This window comes from Neovison vison, chromosome 1 (assembly GCF_020171115.1).
Source record: "Neovison vison isolate M4711 chromosome 1, ASM_NN_V1, whole genome shotgun sequence".
Taxonomy (NCBI): Eukaryota; Metazoa; Chordata; class Mammalia; order Carnivora; family Mustelidae; genus Neogale; species Neogale vison.
The window spans coordinates 258,704,333-258,723,955 of NC_058091.1; the positions used below are offsets into that span (position 1 = coordinate 258,704,333).

Below are 19,623 nucleotides of genomic sequence, written 5' to 3' on the forward strand. Positions count from 1 at the left end.
AGCTATCACGGTGCCACAAAAGAGAGGATAAGGTCACTGTGACATCCTAGGGGAAAGACACTTCCTTTGGGTGTGGAGATCAGAGAATCAGAGAAATCTTCCCTATGGAGATGAAGCCCGAAGGGCCGGGGCGGTGGGGGTGGGGGCGCCCCACATGCCCCACGGCAGCTGCTGTGGGTTGTGGCAGAGTCAGGTCAGGAGTGACCAGGACCCAGAGTGCCAGCGCGGGAAGCCACACTTGCCTGCCACTCCCCACCCATATCACAAGCGCACACCATGTCCCAGACCCCGGACATGCCCCTTCCTCTGAGGCAGCTTAGCATGCACCCTGCCCTCGGACACAAGTGGCAGAAGTGACCCGGACACCCGCAGGGACTGTTCTGTGTTTGGCTCTGCCCGTGCTTCCCCGGGGGATCCAGAGTAGGACAGTGACATAGGATAGCAGGTCAATGCCTCGATGTGCGTTGTGGCTCCCGACATCTCCCAACACTCAGGGAGACTGTGACCTGGGCCGCCCATGCCAGGAAAGGAAAGGAAAGGGGGAAAAGGGAAGGGGGAGGGAAGGATAGGATGGGTGGGGGCAGGGAGGGAGGAAAGAAAGAAAAGAGAGAGAGATGGGGAGGGAGGGAGGGAGGGAGGGAGGGAAGGAGATCGCTAGGTCTTGACAGTCACTGAAACATCCACAACAACTCTGCGTTCAGGTTCTGGTTGTGCTGCTAGAGGTCAGCACGAGCACCACTATGTAGCGCCGCCAGCCCCAGGCCCTTCCCTTCCCCAGTGCCGTGGGGTGGGGGCTGCAGAAATGACCCAGGTACTTGCCTCCTTCCTAGGCCAACTGAGTGCCAAGTGACACATGCCAAAGAGGAAAAAAATGCCATGAAAACAGGCCTGTGGATGCTTTTCCCCAAAGCTCATGAAATAGAGATGGAAATAACAAAGATAATTGGCTGTAATGATAAACTCAACTCCTGGGCTTGGGGAAACACAATTTCCTGCTTTGGAAATGATGGCAGCCCCCTCAGCCAGGCTGGTTTCCAAAGCACACCCAAGATGGCGGCCTTCACCTCTGAGCGCAGACTATTTCCTGGAGGGAAGGAAGTAGGAGGATCTGGGGAGGGGTCTGAGGAAGGGGTGCAGGGAAACTGATGCTGGAAAAAGTACAAGTCAACAGGCCCAGAAAGCAGTGGCTTGGAGCCTTCGGTTCAAGGACCAGATTCAGTGTTTGGATCCAGTGCTGGTTTCCAGCTCCCTTAGGCATCATTAATGGTCTCAGGCAGAGCTGCCAATGTACAAAACAATATTAGGTTTAATTCATTGAGAAGCAGAGAAAAAAAGTTCCACAGCATTTCTCCAAAGGGAGGAGGAGTGCTTCCTACCACAGGCACCAGCGAGGTGGTACCGCACAGGCGGGAAGTGAGTTTTTCCCTGTCAGGCCTGCTCTCTTCTTGGATGAGGGGCCACCTGAGACTTGCGGCTCTCGCCCTGGCAGGTTCAAGCAGTCCCTGAGGTCGGCATGCCATCCCCCAGCTCTCTCTCAGTGCTGAGAACTAAGAGCCACTCCCTAAGCCTCATCCCCAGTAAGCAGCCAGTCAGGATCAGAAGGCAGCTTGGTCTGATCCCACATGCCATGCTCTTGTCCCCTACCCCAGAAGTTCTTAAATTTGGGGGTCTCAGGACCCCTTTAGGTATTTTTCAAAAGCCGATGAGAACTCTTACTTCCATTTATGTGGTTATAACTATGACATTTACCATATTGGAAACAGCTACTAAGTATTTTTTTTTAAAATATACTTATTAATCCATTTAAAAATAACAATTTCTCATTGCATGTTTATATAAACAGCAAAGTTCTGTGGAAAACAAACCAAAAGAAATTTAATTGAGAAGAGGGACATTTTTACAAATGTGGTAGAAGGCAACTGGATTTTTTTTTTAATTTTTAAAATTTTTAAATTTTTTACTAACATATAATGTATTATTAGCCTCAGGAGTACAGGTCTGTGAATCACCAGGTTTACACAGTTCACAGCACTCACCATAGCACATACCTTCCCCAATGTCCATAACCCCACCACCCTGTCCCTACCCCCTTCCCCACCGGCAACCCTCAGTTTGTTTTGTGACAGTAAGAGTCTCTTATGGTTTGTCTCCCTCCCGATCCTATCTTGTTTCATTTATTCTTTCCCTACCCCCAGATGCCCACATTGCATTTCAACTTCCTCATATCAGGGAGATCATATGATAATTGTCTTTCTCTGATTAATTTATTTTGCTCAGGATAACACCCTCTAGTTCCATCCACATCATCACAAATGGCAAGATTTCATTTCTTTTGATGGCTACATAGTATTCCATTGTGTATATATACCACTTCTTTATCCATTCATCTGTTGATAGACATCAAGGTTCTTTCCATAGTTTGGCTACTGTGGACATTGCTGTTATAAACATTCGGGTGCACATGCCCCTTCAGATCACTACATTTGTATCTTTAGGGTAAATACCCAGTAGTGCAATTGCTGGGTCATGGGGTAGCTCTATTTTCAACTTTTTGAGGAACTTCCATGCTGTTCTCCAGAGTGGTTGCCCCAGCTTGCATTTCCACCAACAGTGTAGGAGGGTTCCCCTTTCTCCTCATCCTCGCCAGCATCTGTCATTTCCTGACTTGTTAATTTTAGCCATTCTGACTGGTGTGAGGTGGTATCTCATTGTGGTTTTGATTTGTATTTCCCTGATGCCGAGTGATGTGGAGCACTTTTTCATGTGTCTGTTGGCCATCTGGATGTCTTCTTTGCAGAAATGTCTGTTCACGTCCTCAGGCAACTGGATTTTTATAACCACTTTAGCATTCCCTGTGTCATAACATGATGGTTTGGGTCAAGTGCAAGCAGCAAATCTGGCTTCACATAGTCATGTAGTTGGAAAAGGGAGGATCTTCATAGCCCTTCCAAATAATTGTGAACATTCTTTGATATCACATGGGGTAGTTTCGTAAAGGCTAGTTGTTGTGTGAAACCCAAAGCTGTGTCAGTGGACTTTCTGTCCTATGTTACTTGAATGGCGCTTTCCCCCATGAATGATCGTGTAACAGTGTGCACTGGTCATTTGGAAGATAGTGGTTCACTGAGTTATGCAGAAATTTCTGAGGTTGGCACATTGCATCACACAGTATCAGGAAAGTCATAGTCAGTAACATCACCACAGACCCCCTCAGAAAAGCCTCCCAGGAAAGAGATACTGCTCAGTGTGGCAGTTACAAGTTTTCTAAACTTTGAATTTTCACTTGGAAGCAAGCTTGAATTTTATCACTGCCAATAAGTATTATTAGTGGTTTTCCTGGAAGTGACAGGCTTCCAGTATTTACTTTTGACACATTGCCAACTAAATACCCATCCCGGAGTGACCTGTTTGCTGGCCATTCTTCAAAGCAGAAATGCTTTATGGAAGAAAAGTTTAAAAATGGCTAGTTGAGCTGGTAACTCCATGACACCACAGCTTTTTCTCCAGAAAACCAATGCCAAAATGCTTTATGCATGTTTCCCATTTTGCCACACAGAATAGTAAAAAGATGTGTGTTCAAGGGTTGGTCTTCAGTGCAATTAATAATTTTTCATGGCTTCATAGACGACATGCTTAAATGAAACTGGTTTTTTTTTTCTCACCTGCATGTACTTAAGGGGAAGAATAATGCCCCCTGTTAGCATGCGGTGCCACAGCTGCGACTCATACTGAAGTGCAGGCGACTTCTCTGACCCATGCAAATGGAAAACAGTGTTTTAATTGTTATCAAAAAAGTAGTTCTAGTCTTCCAGAGCCCTGAAAAAGTCTAGAGGAGCCCCAGTAGCCCATAGTACACACCTTTTAAGAACCATTCAAGTAATTACACATGACCCTGCAAGCAATCCAGACGCCCTCTGGAGGGGGACACTAAGGTCCTGATTTAGAAGCAAGCCTGCAAAAGCTTACTGACAGCAGGGCAGAAGCAGACATGTCAGCCCCTGCCCCCCAAGGAAGGTGACACTAATTCAGTCTGCAAAGGTAGGCCATCATCAGCTTCAGAAGAGTTCTGTTCTTGCTGGACCATGAGCCTCATGGATTCAGGCTTGCCATTCCAGAAGAACTGAAACCTAAAAAATCTCTTTGCTTGCATTTAAGGGAATGTTTATTAACATCAGACCTTCCTGATTCTGGAAACAAACCTGCAAGTCCACATCTTCCTGAGGGCTAAAGAGGAGAATGAGAATCTAGAGTCAGCAAACCATACCCCCTCCATCCCCCCGTCCCCTGCCGTCCTCTCCTGCTTAAAATCCAGGAAATTTTCAAACTGATTTCATGTGAGGACTGTGAGCATGGATTTGTTGTCCCACCACTAACATCCCAAGGAGTGGAGAAGGGGAGGATGACATATCTCCCAGGCACCCTTGTGGGAAGAGGGGATTTCTGCTGGGGTGTGGAGGCTGGGGACATGGGGGAAGCAGGCTCACAGTAACCCCACATCCACAGTACTGATAGGAGGCTTGAAAGGGTTTGGGGCTTAACCATCAGGCGACAGGCTGAGAAACAGCTCTGTGAGACTGTGTATGGCAGGGGGAGATGAGGAGAATGTGCTGCTAGAAGGAGGGGGGATGACCTGGCCTGGCACTGGTTAGCTCCAGAAGGTCAGAGGATGGGGGTCTGGGGCACAGCCAGCAGCTCAAGTCTAGGGCGAGGGAGGTACGTGCTAGAGAAGGGGCAGAGCAATGTAGGAAGTGACAAGCATGGAGGCATGGCAGGGACGTACATGCGCAGGGAAAGGGAGGAGTGCAGGCCTTTCTGCCCACCCCAGCCTTTAGGAAAGCAAGGGCAGATGTGTCTGTCCAGCTGCGATTGGCCACAGCCAGCAATCCGAGGGTGGACTGTGTGCCAGACGCTGCGGTGGTCGATTGTTTCCTTTTGTGATCTCATTTAATCCTCCCAGGAATCGTACAAGGCAGGTATTGTTACTCTCATCTTGCAGAGGAGGTCACTGAGGCCCACGAAGGTTGAAGAATTTCTTGAGATCACACTCCCAGGAAGCAGCAGAGCATCAACATGAGCCCAGGGCGGTCCGACCCCAAGGCCCATCCATTAGCCACTCAGCTACTCCCACGGGCAGAGGCCTGGGTCCCCATGTGCTCTATCCCATGGCCTAGCTCATTGGTGATTTGCAGGAGGCAGTCATCTGTCTCCTTGAGATGCCATGAACATCATCTGCCACCTGCATTTCAGCAGGGAGGAGGCAAACCCAGCACCCCTGCCATGATGCTGGAGGTGCCTATCTGGTTCCAACTGGGGCCATCCTGACAGCTGTGCCTTGTCTAATAATGCCAGCTGCTGCTTTCTTCATGTACTTGCCACCTCCCCCCACCCACCCACGTTGGGCGGTTCCCCGGAGCACTTTAGAGAGCAACTGGCTATATCCTTGCCTTTATCTGGCCCAAGGAGAGGGACAGAGATTGCCTGCAGCCAGCTGGAGGGCAGCTGGCTCTGGGCAGAGCAGCACTTAGGAGTCCAGGCACAAGCCTTGGCACAGAGAAGCCCTCAGCAGATGGCTTCAGTAGGGGATACTTCTAGGCTAGCGGGCAGTCATGGCCATCTGTGGGAGGGCCTGAGGGAAGCGGGAGCACAGGCCACAGGCTCAGAGAAGCCTTCTTCATGCAGTCACGTGTTCACTGAATTTATTGTGCCAGATAATGTCACAGGAGCTGGGAGCACAGCAGCTAAGGTGACAGATGAGACCCCTGATGTCAGAAACTTAGAATGCGGGAGAAAGTAAGAAGGCTAGTCAGGAAATTAGGCATTTCAGATAGGACGGAGAATAGTGTTTCCCAGGAAAAGGTGGTGGCGGTGGAACGTGGGAAGCAGTAGAAAGAAAGAAACTGTTTTGAGGGACGCCTGGGTGGCGCAGTTGGTTGGACGACTGCCTTCGGCTCAGGGCGTGATCCTGGAGTCCCGGGATCGAGTCCCACATCAGGCTCCCAGCTCCATGGGGAGTCTGCTTCGCTCTCTGACCTTCTCCTCGCTCATGCTCTGTCTCACTGTCTCTCTCTCTCAAATAAATAAATAAATAATCTTTAAAAAAAAAAAAAAAAAAAAAGAAACTGTTTTGAGAAATCCCAAATGTGGAAAGCTCTGAAAGTCAAGAGACCAAGAAGACCAGTAATGGAGCAAATAGAACGGAAAGGAGACTGGTGTGTCCTGAAAACTCCAGAAGGATCTGCAGTTCCCATAGGCTGTGTTGAGGGCTGACTCCTTATCCCAGGAGAGATGAGGGAGCCAAGGAAGAATTTTAAGCAGGAAAGTGACACGATGCAGTTCTCATTTTAGAAACATTACTCTGGAACGAGAATAGACAGCATGGGGATCATTATCTGTTTTCCAATATTCATATGTATTACTGGATGGAGAGAGAGAGTGTGTGTGCACTGAGAGAGAGAAAATGCACTGAGAGCTTGGACTGAGTAGCCTCTGTGTGTGTGTGTGTGTGTGTGTGTGTGAGTGTGTTCAAAACACTGAACACCAATGTACTGAGCACTGCTCCAAGAGCTTTCCACAGAGACTCCTCATAATCACTTCAAGGTGGTGATCATGATAAGCTCCCCCATGTTACAGATGAAACGTATGCTCAGAGAGGTTAAGTAAGTTGTCCAGGGTCACACAGCTATTAGCTTGTGGAGCCAGGATGTGAGCCTGGGCGGCCTGATTCCTGAGCTAGAGCCATGAACGTCATCCCAGGCTCCTGGTGGAAACCCTGGCCATGAGTGGGGGCTCCTGGAAGGCAGCCGCCCTTCTCCTTCATGATTCAGCAGGTCTGAGAGTTCTTCATGGGATGCCCGTCAGTGCCTCCAAACTCCGAACAGAGAAGGGGAGCATCCATCTGACAGAGCTCTGTGTGGATTTTCATGTGAGGCAGGCACGTCCTTGTGGGCTGGTGCCGGGACTAACACAGAGTGTTTAAATGCAGAGCAACACAAAGGTTGACCCGCTAGGGAGGCTCTGATCGTTCGGAGGCCGGCAGGGCAAGCGTGGCATCTTCTGAAAGCATCCCTCCGGGCCTGGGCTGCAGGCTGCAGGCAACTTTAGAGTTCAGAGTCTTCGCGAAGGGCTTTGCACAAAGAGAGCTTTCCCGCACAGCCACCTCTGTGTTTGTGAAGTGAAGCCTTTTGATTTCATGTCTTCTGCGCCGCCACACCAGGGTGCCAGGGACCTGGTGCCCTTAGAGTGGGTCCCACACGGGCCCCCCTCAGCCCTGCAGGGCCACATGCAGCTCTCCCTGCGGACTTCGGGGCTTTGCATCACACAGACAATGTTTCCTGCGCCTCAACCGCTGCCAGCCAGCGTCCTGGGGTGCCACAGGGAGCAACCAGACACGGTCCTGCCCCACTAATCACAGACTCGCATGTGGAGGTCACAGCGGGGCGATGCTGTGAAGAAAATGCACTGAGAGCTTGGACTGAGCAGCCATTGGAGTGGACTAGTGGGGGTTGGGGGGACGCATGTGTGCCCAGACTTGCCCTCCAAAAGGAGCATGGGACATTCGGGGGGGCAGGGCTGAGGCCAAGGGAGAGTTTGCTGTGGGGTGAACAGCAGAGGGAGGCAGGGCCTGGGACGGTGAATCTCATGGGTCAGCTTGCCTGGGCTGCGGGCCCACGTGTTTCCCAGAAGGTATTTTGTAGGTGCAGTTAAGTAAAGGAGCTTACCCAGAGTAACGTGGATGTAGGCTTCATATAATCCGTAGAAGGCCTTAAAAATGAAAAATTGGAGTTTTCTGTAGAAGGGGGAATTCTGCCTGAAGATCATAACACAGAGGTCCTACTTGAGTTTCTGACTTGCTGTCCCTTCTTCCTTAGAGTAAATTCTCTCTCGTGGTGCCCGGGGGGCAGTGGTCGGTTCGGCGGCCAACTCTTGCTTTCAGCTCAGGTCATGATCTCAGGGTCCTGGGACTGAGCCCCACGTGGGTTTCCACACTCAGCGGGGAGTCTGCATGAGAATCCTCTCCCTCTGCCCCTCTCTGCATGCGTGTGTGCGCGCACGCTCTCTCCCTCTCAAATATTTGTTTAAAATTTTAAAAAACAAATTCTCTCTCCTTCTGCATATATATTCATATGTGTGTGTTGTGTGTGTATCTCTCCTATTGGTCTGTTTCTCTAGAGAACCCTGACTGACTTAGGACAGACCTCAGACAGCTTGGAAGGATTTGGGCAGGATTCAGGTAGTCCTTCTCTAGCAAGCAGTGGAAGCCAGGGAAGGGTTTTTAGCAGGGAGCAAGGCCGATCAGGTCGGCCTCGGCAGAGCACTGATCAAAGCCAGGCTGGAACCCAGGGGACTGGCACGGCTGCCCAGAGGTTCCAGAAGCTTCTGTGTCATGTTGCCTGCCCTCCAGGGACCCCCAAGCCTCCCCACCTCTGATGAGCATGCTGTCAGCCTCCCTGATTTCCAGTGGTGGTTTGATGTGTTCATTCAACTTTCAGCAAACGCCCGCATCCACAGAGCGTGGCCTGCCTTACAGATGGACATGGGCCAGCCACAGGGCATCTTTGACACCACTGTAGACAGCCCTTCTCTTCATTCATTGTCATTCATTCAGCAAATACTTGAGGTCCTACTGTGTGCTAAGCGCTAGACTGTGCTCTGGGGATGCAGCAGGAAACAGAAGTGGCCCAGATCCCTGCTGCGTGCATCTTCTGCTCTAGCAGAAGTGAGAGAGTAAGTTCTCTGGTAGAGTGATTCCTCTCAGGACAGAGATGGCCAAAGGTGACAATAAGAAGCTTCAGGGGGCGCCTGGGTGGCTCAGTGGGTTAAAGCCTCTGCCTTCGGCTCAGATCATGATCCCAGGGTTCTGGGATCGAGTCCCACATCGGGCTCTCTGCTCAGCAGGGAGCCTGCCTCCCCCTCTCTGCCTGCTTGCGATCTCTCTCTCTCTGTCAAATAAATAAATAAAATATTTTAAAAATAAATAAATAAGAAGCTTCAGGGGGAGAGTTGAAATACCGTGGGTTTGGCTTCTTGGACGGCGCAGCCCAGTGGCCCTGAGTTTCCATCCCGGCTCCTGGGCTCACTCCTCCCTTCTCAGAGCCTCCGTGTCCTCGTCAACAAAATGGACAAAACACCCAGCAAAATATCTAGAGGATTAAATAACAGACCAGAGTCTCTGGATCCCACAGCACTAGGCTATGCACCTGTTGTTTCTGTGTTGTTATTTTCCTTGTCACTATGTTTCCTTGTCTGTGAGGTTAAGTAACTTGCTTCCGATGTGCTTGTCACGGGGCCTTCTGTAAACATCCCAGCAGGGAGATTTGGGGTTGTGGTGTCTCATTCTGGGTTTCCTCTTAGATGCCTCAAGTTTGCTAAGTAGCTGTAGCAAACAGACAAGAATGAGAGAATGAGCAGCATGGGAGAGGGTGAGCCGTCACAGCCAGCCCGAGGCTAGACCCCTTCAAGTGGCTCCCTCGTGATTAATTAGCCTGCCTCCAGCAGTGATGCTCCCTGGACCAGTGCCTCCGCACCAGCCCTGCTCATTCACCCAGCTCCTCCCTCCCTCCCTCCCTCCTTTTTTCCCTCCCTCATGTCACACTGTCCACAAAACACTCCCTGAAAGCAGGTGGCCCCGCATGACCCCAGAATCCCGCCCCTCCCACAGCGGAGAATGCTGGAAGCTCTTCACACGTCTGCTCCTTGCCACCACGGTTGAGCCACAGGGCCCGTGTCTGCACAGGATGTGAATGCCCCGCCACCCGTCCCTCAGTGCAGAGCAGAAGGGTGAACGCAGGGCAAGCCCTGTGTGCCGCCAGCCCCCTGCACCTGTCTGTGGCCACGCCCTGCCCCGGGAATAGACACCCCTCCCAGGCTGCAGTGTGTGATCCGCCCCTCCCCCTTAGCCCACCAGCCTGGCTTCCCAGGCTTCTTTCTCTGCCTCAACAGCACCCAAGCCCAGGGCCTTCCACAGGCCTCACTCTTGCCCAGCTGTCCCACCTCCCCGGCCGTCCGAAGCCCCCTGCCTCAGCAGCATCTCCATTCCAGAACTTTGCTTCTTTCCTTCAAAGCATGCATCAGTTTGTAATTTCTGTCGCGTTCTGTGCATGTCCTTAATCTCTCTCCCTCTCTCTCTCTCTCTATCTCCCCCAGGCTTTCTCTCCTCCCTGCACCCTCCCAGTCCCTCCCCCTCCCTTTTCACATTCGATTTTCAAGTGCCAGGAAACCAGGCATCACGCCCGTCTTCACCAGTACGTACACTGCCCAACACGCTGCAGTTACCCAAGAAATATTTCTGCCTGAATACACAGATGTGTCCACGAATACATGTCTCTTAGCCCCTCTGCCTGTGGGCATGATCTGAGTGTATGTGGCTGAATTTTAGGCCAGATGATCAAGCTCCCTGAAGGCAGAAATGGGCTCTGGTTCATCTTTGTATCTACCTCCCTCGTCTGGCATTGCTCTCGGCACATAATAGGTACACCCCCAAAGGATTAAGGACCAAAGGGACAATAATCCAGCATGCCATGGCCACCTCAGACCTTATGGGGTCCTGCCAGTGCTCTGGCCCATGAGGATTCCCAGGGGCCAGCCCTGGAAGTAAAGTCACTTGGCCCTAATTTAAGGAAACACCCATTCCAACTTGACCTTAAAAATAAGCCTGGGTTGGCCATTGACAAGCTGACTCCCATCCTGTTTCAACCCATGTCATCCCATTCAACCATTTGGCAGTGGGTCTGCTGGGTGCCAGGCAGTGTGCCAGCACCTCGTGACTCAAAATACAGCTTGCAGACCAGCAGTTCTCACGCTCACCCAGGAGCCTGTTGGAAATGCAGACTCTCCAACCTGGTGCAGACCTACTAAATTAGAATCTACCTTTTAGCAAGATCCCAGGTGATGCGTACCCATGTTAAAGTCTGAGAAGCATTGGGCTAGGGAGAAAGACAGAGGATCTGCCTCTTTGGAGCTCAAGGCAGCCCTTGCACTGTTGGGCACCAGTACCATTCCAAGAGCAATGTCCCTTGACATAAGGGAGATTCGCCCAGGAGACCAGATCAGCCATCGTAACCCATCTTAAAGATTTTGTCATTTTCTCCCAAGAGCAACAGGAAGCCCAGGGAGAAGGAGTTTACAGCAAGGATGGGATTGAATGAATTGGCCCATGAGGCCTCTTGAGGGTAGTCATGACTTTCGTAATTCATGATCAAAACAAGACTTCCTTCTCTTGTCCTCAAGCACACTCCAGTGTTGGAGGAGGTGACCTCATCCGAGGTGAGCAGGTCAGTGCAGGACCCTGCAATCCAGACAGGTCTAGGCACAGCCTTTGCCTGTCCAGGAGGAGTCTCTGTCTGTTGGTACGTCTGGGGTCTGAACCGTGGTCCCCGCCCGCAGGCAATCATCCTGCTGGGAACCACTGCATAGTGCTCCAGGAATGCATTCTTCTCAGCTTCCTGGTGCAACCCTGAATTAGGGTTCTCAGCAGGAATTGTGGCTCAGCTCTCCCGTACCTTCCAGTAGCTCAGTAAAGGCCACAGGGAACTGTAGTGAGATGGCAGTCAGAGACCTGGGTTCGAATCCTAGCTCATCCACTCATTTGCCGTGTGAACTTGGGCAAGTGTTTTAACATCCCGAAATTGTTTCCTCAACTGTGAACCCTTGCCACGTGAGAGTATTGTGAGGTTTGGGTACAGAGTGAGTGCTTTATGTATTCAGGAAATGTTTATTGGACACCTACTGTATGCCAGTTCTGTACACACTCAGGGAGGGTGGGGAGGTCCACCACTGGACAGTTTTAGGCAACAGCCCTACCATCATGGAGGATAGTGGACCAGTGGGGGAAAGTGTCGTTTGTTGAATAATCACACAAATCAATATTAAGTGACAAATGTAGGATGTGCTTTGAGATGGGGGGTGGGGGAGAAAAGGAACTATGAGAGAATAAAACAGAGGCCCGACCTCGCCCAGAAAGTCGGAGGAGGGATATTGGTGAAATGACTACCTATGCAGCATCTCTGGACCAGGGGTCACTGTGCACCTCTCTTGCAGGTACCTGGAAGGAAACCACTTAACAGCCGTGCCCAGGGAGCTGTCTGCCTTCCGACACCTGACACTTATGTAAGGAGCCTGGCATGGGGGGCGGGGGTGGGGGGACATGGAATGTTCTTTCCTGGGGAGGCTCAGGAAACTCATGTGGAGGGTAAAGGAGGATGGTCTGCGGGCTTCTCGGCGTTCCTGCCCTTCCTCCTGGGGTGGAACACAGAGAGGCAGCTGGCAGGCGTGAGCAGGTCTGACATGTCAAGCCTCACCAGGGAGAACTACACACAGATATACCCAGAGCCTGGCATCACTGACCGTCCACATCACCTTCCCCCTGGGCTTAGGGACAGGTAGGGGAGCCTCTGACTTTCTGGGTCCCCAGCTGAATCAGGAGACTCCTCAGTCTCCAGGTTCTTGCAAGCTGTGGCTGCCCTGAGGTTTTCCAGGAACTTAAATGAGCATTTCTTCTTCCTCCTCTAGTTGCCTAGAAAATGTTCCAAGTTCAAACTGATGTTCCTTCAGGTGGCAGCTCCTACTGGCTCCAAGTCTGCCAAGATCCAGGAAAAACTCCCAAATAAAGAACAGGACTACGGGACGTGGGTGGGGCCCAGGAAGCTGCATGGTCCTTGAGCTTTGTCCCTTGAAAGCCTCACTGCCTTGCCAGGAGGGGACCCATAAGGGCACAAAATAATTCTTTGGGGCGAGTAGTCACTGGAAGGTCACCCTGGCTGCTCAGGGGGCAGGGAGCCAGTCCACCGGGGGAAAAGGAACGTTCTTTCGGAATGAATCACTGTGGCTACTGAAGAAAGGTGGAAGAAAGCCACCTGTCACCTCCTTCAGCCTGGCTTCCTATATATCCCCCAGATGAGCCTCTAGATGAGATTTCTACCCCTCAGTCCTGTGGGCATTTGGGGCCAGGTCATTCTTGCTTGTCGGGCTGTGGACACTGTGGGACGTTGAACAGCATCTCAGGGCCTCTACCCATGAGATGCCCGTAATGTCCCTCCCCGAGTGACAACCAAAAATGTCTCCAGACATTGCCACATGTCCCTGGGGAAGCAAACGTGCCCTGAGTCAAGAACTCAGCTGATTAATTTGTTTGTTTGTTCAGTACTGATGCTCTAAACCACCCTCAAGCAATTAATTCAGAAGATCTGACTTATAAACCCGAGTGTCTGGACATGGCCCCCAGGCCTCGGAGGGTGTAAGCACTCTCCAGGGGACTGTAATGCGCAGCTGCTTTTAAAAACCACTGCTTGGGATAGTTATCCCTGCCAAGAAGCTGGAGCTTGTACTTGGCAGAGATGTGGGAGGATGAATGGAAGGGTAGACTTGGAATTGGTTGACAGGGTAAATGGATGGATGGACGAATGGACAACAAGTGCTTAAAAGAGTGATTGAATAAATGTTGAGCGAAAAAACTGGACGAATGGGTGGCCAGGTGAGTAGACGGGTGAGTGGATGGATGGAGGAACGGAATGATCGATGGGTGGATGGATGGGTGGACAGCCGGTACACACGGATGTGCGAAAGTTGGGAATGAACCCCTGCAGATGCAACTAACAGTCAAGTGTGGCCCTTCTGTTTTCCTCTTCCTAGTGACCTGAGCAACAACAGCATCGGCGTGCTGACCAACTACACGTTCAGTAACCTGTCTCACCTCTCCACGCTGTGAGTACAGGGGGTGCTGTGTCTCACATGGGCCTGGCAGTAAGTGGCCTGTGGCCATCCCCTCTCCCTGCCCCTTCGGGCCGGTGTTCTCTGCTCTGGTGGTCCTCAGGGCCATGGCTGCCCTCACATAGTGCAAACCTTAATCATCAGAAGGAAAACAAAGTAGGTCAGAACCCTACTGTCTGGGCGGTAAGAGAGGAATTATAAGACCTGATTATTTCTGCAGAACGCCCTCTTTGGAATACCTTCTGGGGTTGGTGAATTTTCCTTCCCAGTGGAAGGTTTCCCTTCACAATTACATTTTGCTCAGATCCATTTATTTCCTATTAGCTTGACACAGGGTGAGCACTGACCATTTGACCATAGAGGGAGGCAATGGCAAAGCTGGTTAGGAGGCCAGCCTGCCCTGGAACACGAGAGGAAGCTGGGGAAACAAAGCCAGTGAACTTTCTGGAGCAGTGGAGAGCATCTCTCTTCCTTTTACTGTTGGGATGTTTTTTTGTCAATATCTTAAAACTGAATTAGAGAAAGAAAGCATTTGCCTTGACTGGTTCACAGCGTGGACAGTACACCCTAAGCAGCTGAGAATGGCAGTGGCCAAGAGCACCCTGTGTCTCCTTCCACAGGATCCTGAGCTACAACCGGCTGCGGTGCCTCCCCATCCACGCCTTCGACGGGCTGCGGTCTCTCCGGGTGCTGTGAGTACCCCGGAACCCAACTCCCGCTGGGCTTCACCAAGTCACAGCGGGCAGTACTGAGTGCTCCTATCCCCCCGCCAAAATGTCCCCAGCCCAGCACTCCTGCGGGCTCAATGGGGTGGGGAGTGCAGGGGGGCAGCCCACTACCGCCCATGGACCAGGAGCAAATCACAAACACCTGGAGTTTCTGCTGTTTTTTGTGCCCAGTGAGATCAGCAGCGCCTCTCTAGGGAGGATTAGCACATGCAGGCGTATTCTGCACACACACACACACACACACACACACACACACACCCGTAGAGCCCAGCGTGTGGCTTGTGGCCCCTGTGCTGATGAGCATGCTGCTGCTGGTCCCCCTGGCTTCCAAGGGCCAGCGTAAGCCCTGTAAACCTCTGTGAGGAGTGTCAGGGCTCACAACTAGAAGCCCAGAGACCTGGTTCAGCTCACAGACAGCCATGAGTCAGCCATTGTAGAGTTAGTGGACTCACAGAGCATCCTTTCAAAAGAACAAAGTTTTAGTAATTTGCTAAGAATTAAACATCAGAGGGCTTCTCATACAAATCCTTATTTCTAATCTCTCTCAGAAAATGGAGAGGCATGGCCATTGCAGGGCTTCCTATCTACATTCCTACGAGGACAAGCAGCCCTGCCCCTTTAGATGGGGCTCCAGAGTCTGCATCCTCCACACCCACCACCCCCTCCCCCATCACCATTATGACGCCTGCCTCGCCCTGTCCTACCCAGGGTAGAGGGCAGCCGACTGAGGCGGGTAAGCTCCTAACAAAGACAAGACAGCCACAGAATCTACCTCTTTCTAAGCATGGCTCTGCCCCTCCCTAGCCATGTGTCTTCCATAAAATACAGGTGGTAATTACCCCATACAGTTTTACAAGGATTAAATGAGATGATGTATATACAGCCTTTAGCATAGCTCTGGTCCGTGGTAAACACTTTATAAATATTCACTTGTTACTATTGGTACTTGTATTACTTTACAAGAGCAGGAATGGTGCCTCACTGTGCCACCCCCATCCTGGGGCCCTGTTGTCTATCACCTCATCTTTGTGCCTTGTCATCCTGCATATTTTGTTGGCAAAGGAAGATCCTTTGAATGATGTTCCCATGAGGACAGAAAGGCCACTTTTCATGGCCATTGCCTCATATAGCCCTTTCCAACAGTGCTGAGATTGAGGGGATTGTGCCCATTTTAAAGATGGGGAAACTGAGGTCCAGGTTGTAACTGGCCCAGAATCCAGCCATCAGGAGGCTACAACATCCAGCCCCCTGACTCAGAGCCCTGGGACCCTTTCAGGATCCACTAGCAATCAGCAAACAGCACCCAATGAGCCCGTCCATTCCAGAGCCTAAAGGCTGATGTGATTTATTGGAGCCCACAAAACACTGGTGTCAGCGACAACTCCCGCCACATGTCATCTGCGCTGTTATTAAAAATCAATTCTCTCGGGGCAAAGAAGTGCCCGCGCTGACAGTGTGCAATCTGTTATTGTCACTTATTTATTATCCGCCTTCTCTGGGGAGTTTGAGAATGGAAACATCAGCAGAACCATTTCCCTGTTTCTAGTTGAACACAGTGGAAAATGGGCTCCTCTCATTGGCCGGGACTGGGGTGGACCTGCTGTCCCCTCCCACATCCCACCATCCCTCCCCAACCCCAAACTATTGTCTCCCATCCTGGTCTTCCAGTTCTCTGCATGGGTTTGCTGCCAAATTCAAGTGGTTCCAGTGCGGCAACCCAGCACAGGAAAGGGAGGGAGACTGAGAATGCTTGCCTGTCCATTTGTCTAGTCTCCCAGGGTGGCCACGTGAATATTGCCGGGGTTTCCTGCTCTCTGGGCACCTCGCCTGTCTCACTCCAGACTGCTCTCATTCGTTCATCGGGAGCACACAGCAGAATACCACATACTTCTGCTTGTTTCTTGAATTAAGAATTAGTAGGCTTATGGCATCATCATTTTAGAATCATGGGATCTCACAGATAATAAGTGGTCTTAGAGGCCCTTGTTGCAACCATCTGCCTCAGTGGGGAGCAACCATTTTCTGCATAAAGACCAATTCAGGAAAAATAAAAATGTTTATGGACGACGTTTCTTTTATGATATTTATCTCCTTTCCCTCAGTAATTGCACAGCTAGAAATTTATGCTAAGGAATAATACAGTATTATGAGAGAAAGGTTCTCTGCTTTAAGATCTTGGTTGCTCTGTTATTTTTAACCTACACTTTATATAGTACCCACAAGCGCCACAGTGAGGAAATGTTTAAGGAAAAGCATAACGCAGGCGGCCAGCGAAGGGCAATTATTAAAAGAGGTAAAGACGAAAACAAGGTAGCAGCATGGGGAAGTGTTTACCACATAGCCTTATGTGGAAAAGTGAACCTAATTGGTATATATGTTACAATTATAACTTGCCTACCTTTCTCCTTATAAAGAAGGACTATAAGGGAACATAGCAAATGAGAAAAGAAATCATTGATCACTATTTGCTAATGTGAAGTTGTTTCTGTAATAAAAGAAGGCAGAGTTAAAGATGAATGAATATAGTAGGATATTCGCAATTTAGAGGGTTAGGGGGAAAAGGTAGGTTTTTGTGAGATCAGGAGTTGTAATAGCTACAACTACATTTGAGCATTTATTCTTTTCTCATTTCTAAATGGTTTCATTACTTTGATGAAAATTTCAGAAATGACCAGAGATCCAACGGCTGCTGGCAGTTTGGGGTAGGAGAAAAGAATGAGCATCAGGTTTAGCCAAAGACAAAGGCCAAAAAGTATTCTAGAAAGATGTGAGAATTTTAGAGTGAGAGGGTGTGTGTGTGTGTGTGTGTGTGTGTGTGTGTGTTATGGTGGGTGGATACGAATACATTTCTGAGACAAGAGAGCTGTCAGGGAACCCTGAGTACAAAATGCTGGGTGAAAATTTGCTTTTCCTCGTTTGCTCCTAATCTAAAAATAGCTAGAAGAGAACATTCTCATGGACATTCTCGTTCTTCTTCAGGGATCTGCGTGTTCCCTGATCTTTGCCCCACACTGAGCCACATGCCTTGTGTGCGTGTGTGTGGTCCCAACTGTCAGTGCCCAGCCCCAGCTGCAGGGGGGCCACCTGGAATCAGTTAGCTCTGCTCATGATGGAGGGAGTGGGATTATCAGTCATCATCCTCAGTATTTTTAGCCCCTTGTCCCTGAAGGAAGATGGTGCTTGCTATTCATGTGCACCGGGCTGTTCATTCCCGTTCTACCAATTGGATGGGTCCTCCCTGTAGCATCTTGCAAAGGGCTCCACTGCCCTTTGCTTGATTACCTTTAGAGACCAGAAGCTTGCTCCCTTCCCAGATAACCCCACTCCATTGAGTTAGTTAGTTAATTAGTTAAGAGGGAGAGAGAGAATCTTAAACAGACACCACACCCATCGCAGAGCCAGACACAGGACATGATCTCGAGACCCTGAGATCATGACCTGAGCTGAAATCAAGAGTTGGGCGCTTAACCAACTGTGCCACCCAGGCATCCCAACCCCATTCCATTTTTTTTTTTTAAGATTTACTTTATTTATTTGAGAGAAAGAGTGAGAGGACTCAAGCTGGGAGAGAGGCAGAGGGAGTAGGAGAAGCAGGTGCCCCAAAAAGCATGGAGACTAAGTCAGGGCTCCATCTCCATACCCTGGAATCCTGTCCTGAGCCCAAGGCAGACGCTTGGCAGACAACTGAGCCACCCAGGCGCTCCAATCCTACTCCATTTTTGACTGGCTACTGAACATTAGACAATTCTGGTGAGCCAAAAGATGATTTCTTATGACCTCTAAACCCTGGTTCTGGTTTGGCCCTCTGGTGCTACCAAAAAATAAAATTAATTTTGAATTTTAGAAATGGGAGGTGAGTCTCAGAAATTATTCTAACCTGAGGCTTTCAGTTAAGTGTCTGACTTCAGCTCAGGGCGTGATCTCAGGGTCCTAGGATCAGACCTCACATCGGACTCCTACTCAGCAGGGAGTCTGGGAGGGGGAGTCTGTTGCCCTTCTTCTCCTCCCCCTGCTCATTCTCTCTCCCCCCAACCCAAATAAATAAAATCTTTAAAAAATTATCCTATCCCAACCTCTTGTTTATAAGATAAGAAGACAGATTCAGAAAGGCTTAGCAACTTGTCCACATTCACTTGTTTATCCTTTCCTAAATGCCCACTATCAGTTGAGTACCGTGCTAGACATCAGAGAGGAAAATAATGAAACACAATTCCCATCTCCAGAGAGCTCACAGTCTAGAAGAGGAAACAGACAAGTAGATAACCTCCTGCCACACGTGGTGGTACCTGGGAGGGAGCCACAGGACTACACAGGAGAGGCATGTGACCCAGTCCTGGCCATCCACTGAGAAGGCTTTCTGAGAGGGATATCACAATCACGGCTGACAGTTATCAAACCTTCTGTGTGTACTACACAGCCTGGGCTACGTGCTTTAGTTAATCATAGCCTCTTCTCATATCCACCCTCTGAAGAATGTACCACTATTATCACCATCCCCCAGACCAGGAAACAGGCTCAGCAAGGTTGAGTCACTTTGCCAAAGTGGAGTGGAGAATATTCTAGGCCGGGAGAATATAATTTTCCTAGACAGAGTCCTTGAAGGAAGGGCATGTGCGTGGGGACCCCCCCAAGGAGCGGCAGTTGGGAGGGGAGTGCGGCTTCTGGGGGCGGGAGCAGGAAGCAGTGCTGCAGGACTAGCCCACAAGGCCGGAGCAGAAGCTGGATGGGAACCAGGCTCCCAGCGACCAGCCCAGTCCTCTTGCCACCACATTCTCTCCTTCCCCGCCAGAGGTTATCTCTTTTCCTTGTTGCCCATTTCAGACTTTCCTTGACGACTAGAGAGACATGGCCTAGAGAGTCCTCTGATGAGAGTTAAAGAGTGTGGTGGAAAGAGACACGGGCCGGAAGGTGATGGACGCAGGGTCACTCTGCCAAAACCCAAGGTGTCTCTTCTCCAGCCTGGGAATCTGACTCACTAGTGCCTTTGCAGGGTATAGACCGCATAGCTTCAGGCGTCCACTGTGTGGGGGGAATGTTTTGAGAGGGCGAGCCCCAAAACATGTCCCGGAGCCTTGAGGGGACAGAATCATGACGAGGCTAGCCATACTCGCAGCTCACATGAGCGAGTACGCATCCCGGGCAGGCCTCTGCACTGAGCTCTGTGCCATCGGAACCTTTTGCATTGTATCTT

General features: G+C 50.4%; 1 protein-coding gene across 1 annotated transcript in view; it reads left to right on the top strand.

Moving 5' to 3' along the window:
* SLIT3 (slit guidance ligand 3) overlaps positions 1–19,623 on the top strand; it is a 593,355-nt gene that overhangs the window by 528,454 nt on the left and 45,278 nt on the right. Inside the window, exons 21-23 of the mRNA XM_044229780.1 lie at positions 12,037–12,105; positions 13,627–13,698; positions 14,325–14,396. Coding sequence (XP_044085715.1) covers positions 12,037–12,105; positions 13,627–13,698; positions 14,325–14,396 — 213 coding nt within the window. The remainder of the gene's footprint in view (positions 1–12,036; positions 12,106–13,626; positions 13,699–14,324; positions 14,397–19,623) is intronic.